Genomic DNA, 3,255 nt, shown 5'->3' on the forward strand with positions numbered 1-3,255 from the left:
AGTGGTTTTCAATCTTTTTTCATTGGTGAACCCCTAAAAACTGTTGAGTGGATATGCTGACCTTTGGAAATCTTGGTCTGCAGACCCTCAAGGGTCACCTGCTTGAATTCTTTTAAGTGGCTTCATAACTCAACCTAATTGTGCAGTGGCCAATCATGCAGGCAATTTCAACATTTCCTGACATTACAGTAACTCCTCACTTAACGTTGTAGTTATGTTCCTGAAAAATGCAACTTTAAGTGAAACGATGTTATACGAATCCAATTTTCCCATAAGATTTAATATAAATGCAGAGGGTTAAGTTCCAAGGAAATTTTTGGGGGGCAGACAAAAGGCATTATATACCATACAGTACTATGGTTGGGAAGTGCTCCTGGCTTACCCCACATAGGCACAGCCCGCTGCAGGCAAGGACCCTAGGAAGCACCATTGCAGCAGCAGCGACAGCTTCCCCAGAGAAGGACAGGCGCCGACTTTGCCAGGGAATGTTCCAGACCCGCCTCTTCCAGTCCCCGCTCCACCTCCTCTCCAGAGCATGCCACATCCCTGTTCCTTTCCCTCTCCCCCTGAAAGCCCTAGGTGCTGGGAGGGAGGGGGAGCAGGCGGAGAAGAGGAACTTGTGCAACGCTCCCTTGTAAAGTCGCTGCTCTTCCACAGAATCTTACAAGCAGTGGACAGAGCAGGCAGCCAAATGACGTTATAAGAGAGCACTTCACAACTTTAAACAAGCATGTTCCCTAATTGAGCAGCAACGTAACTTTGAAACAATGTTAAGCGGGAGGACGTTAAGTGAGGAGTTACTTTATAACAGTAGGAATGTACAGTAACACCTAAAGCCTACAACAACTAAAAGATTAGAGGGGGAAATATTTCTAAGTTTTCACGTTGTTTGCTTTGTACGTTTGAGAGTACTTCAGGTATAGTGTGTTTCATTCTTAGCCCTGAATAGTTAGGGTGTTTCCACTGTTTGCATGGGTTTTTCCCCACAGTAACAGGAGAGAGATTAAAAAAAAAAGTACCTCAAAACCATAAAAAAATTTAGCAGGACATAACACCTAAAACCAGAGGAGAGGTACATTTGACAGCTAAGAAGACTACAGGAGAGTTATCAGATTTGTAAAAGTCTAAGTAATCCCCTGAATGAATAAGGAATAAGTAATCCCCCAGTCATATTCTATTCTGACTACAAAAGTTAATCTCAAGCAGTTTAATGTGATTGTGACAGGGTGGTCCACTTACCCCTAGTATGGCATCTCCTCCTGGTCGTTCTGAGGAATAGCTCCCCAGGTCAACATCGCTCCCTGTGGCTGCATGCCATCTCGCCACCTCTCTCTCTCTCTCTGTGTATGTGTGTGTGTCTGCAGCCCCTCTCTCACCTCATGAGTTGCTGCTGCCTCTTCATGACTTGTCTCTCTGGCCAGGTCACTATACCCATCTTCCCCTTCCAGGGTTCCAAAGCTTCCTTCAATGATCCTGAGCAATCTTCCTGTTCATTGACTTATATGCCACTCCTGCAGTGGCTGGCAGGGAAACCTGGGCCCACCCTCTACTCTGGGCTCCAGCTCAGGGAGCCTCTAGCCAGCAGTCAATGTCTATTCCCTTCTAGACCTTACTGCCTTTCCCTGAGCCCTGTCCTACCTTCCTGGCTTCACTTCCCTCTCTGGGGTTGCCAGCCCAAACACCTCCCTTCTCCCAGGGAGTGAATTCAGACTTTCCCAACAGCTCCCTTCTGCTGCCAATTTGCTGCCTTTACAGTCCCAGCCCAGTTCATTCCTCCTCAGCGAGGCTTCCTTATTCATTCAGGGGATTACTTAGCCACCTGATTCCCCTCAGCTGTGGCTTATTGGGTTAATTAGCCCCCTCCTCACTCTGTATTAAACTTTTCTGGGCAAAAGTGGGGTAAACACTCCATCACAGTGATGTAGAAATACAGAAAGCAAAACTGTAAAATAATGATATAGCAGATATCAAGTCTGTCTCAAGGACAGTTCCCTGCCGGAGGGACGCGGCGGGGGCGGTAATAAAAATGTCAGCGCCATCAATGGAGGAAAGGAAGGCTTGCTGGGGAGCCAGGGATGAATACTGGAAATGCTTAGATGAAAATATGGAAGATGCATCTATGTGTCAGAAGCTTAGATGTTCTTTTGAATCTAGGTGTCCACAGCAATGGGTAAAATACTTTGACAAAAGAAGAGACTTTTTAAAATACAAAGAACAGCTTCAAGCAGGAGAATATCAGCCTCCTGGGACTACTGAAAATTCATAGCTACACATCAACTTATTGAAACACAATCAATGAAAGAATAATCTTATGGAAGAGAAGTACTGAAATATGACAAGAACTCTGAGTTAAAACTAACTGTACTGTATCTCTAGAAATTCATGCTGCTTTCCTTGTTGCAATGTCTCGCTTTTATGCGAGAACAGTAATTAAATGAAAAAGACAGTGACTGTCTGTAAGTGTGTCTTTCAATACTGACATCCCCACATACTCAAATGTCTCCCCCTCAAAAAAGCCCAAACAAATCAACCCACCAAATGGCATAAGCAGAGTTTCTACCCCCAAAAGGTCAGAACCAGAGATTCCAGGAAGTCAGCTAAGGACTTTATCGTTGCTATTGATTTTATCTGGAAGATAATCAGATACTCTGGTGATGGGCAGCAGTATAAAATCCTAGATAGACTAGATATGGAGAAGTTTAACAACTCTATCTTCCATTGCAGTCAGACTTGCAACAGACACCCCAAATACAGGTGTGGAAAAGTGGGGCTTTCCTTAATTATTCAGTGGCAGAGATGTTCCCTTCCAACATATGAAATCTGATCCCTCTTCAAAGAGAAAAGAGCCCAGAATTAATTAGATAGATGTTTTCACTTGTACAAAGGATTACCGGCCCCGCCCAGCTCCCATTTCAGTAAAAGGAGAGATTTCAGTGGGAGCTGAATTGGGCCTGCTAGAATCCAGCTGCATTACAGAGATAATTAGGAATGTTGATAACAAGTTTGTATTTAAAGTAGGTTTGTGCTTGTCCTCAGTGGTTTCACTTGGCACTGAGCTGCCCCAGTGACATTGCTATTACAAATCTCACAATGCTGAACAACAAATAATTTCAGAAAAAGTAATGAAATGTCGATAGTAATGGAGTATGGTGGATCAATTTCAGAAAGTTTATTGCTATAAAGCAATAAACAAGGCAAGCTGACCTGGCAAAGGATAGTGGTAAGCTAATGAAATTACTCTGCACATTGACGTAA

The 3,255-nt window shown here is 43.9% G+C and overlaps 1 protein-coding gene across 1 annotated transcript; it reads left to right on the forward strand.

Annotated features, from left to right (window-relative positions):
* Window positions 1-2,019: 2,019 nt before the first annotated feature.
* Window positions 2,020-2,395, forward strand: LOC128844727 (cytochrome c oxidase assembly factor 6 homolog). Its single transcript, XM_054042672.1, has one exon. It carries the CDS (start codon window positions 2,027-2,029, stop codon window positions 2,264-2,266), a length of 240 nt encoding a protein of 79 aa, XP_053898647.1. The 5' UTR covers window positions 2,020-2,026; the 3' UTR covers window positions 2,267-2,395.
* Window positions 2,396-3,255: the final 860 nt, after the last annotated feature.

This window comes from Malaclemys terrapin, chromosome 10 (genome assembly GCF_027887155.1).
Source record: "Malaclemys terrapin pileata isolate rMalTer1 chromosome 10, rMalTer1.hap1, whole genome shotgun sequence".
Classification (NCBI taxonomy): domain Eukaryota; kingdom Metazoa; phylum Chordata; order Testudines; family Emydidae; genus Malaclemys; species Malaclemys terrapin.

What these genes read in the sequence shown, in the direction of transcription:
- LOC128844727 (XM_054042672.1), top strand. Translation starts at nt 2,027, where the DNA reads ATGTCAGCGCCATCAATGGAGGAAAGGAAGGCTTGCTGGGGAGCCAGG.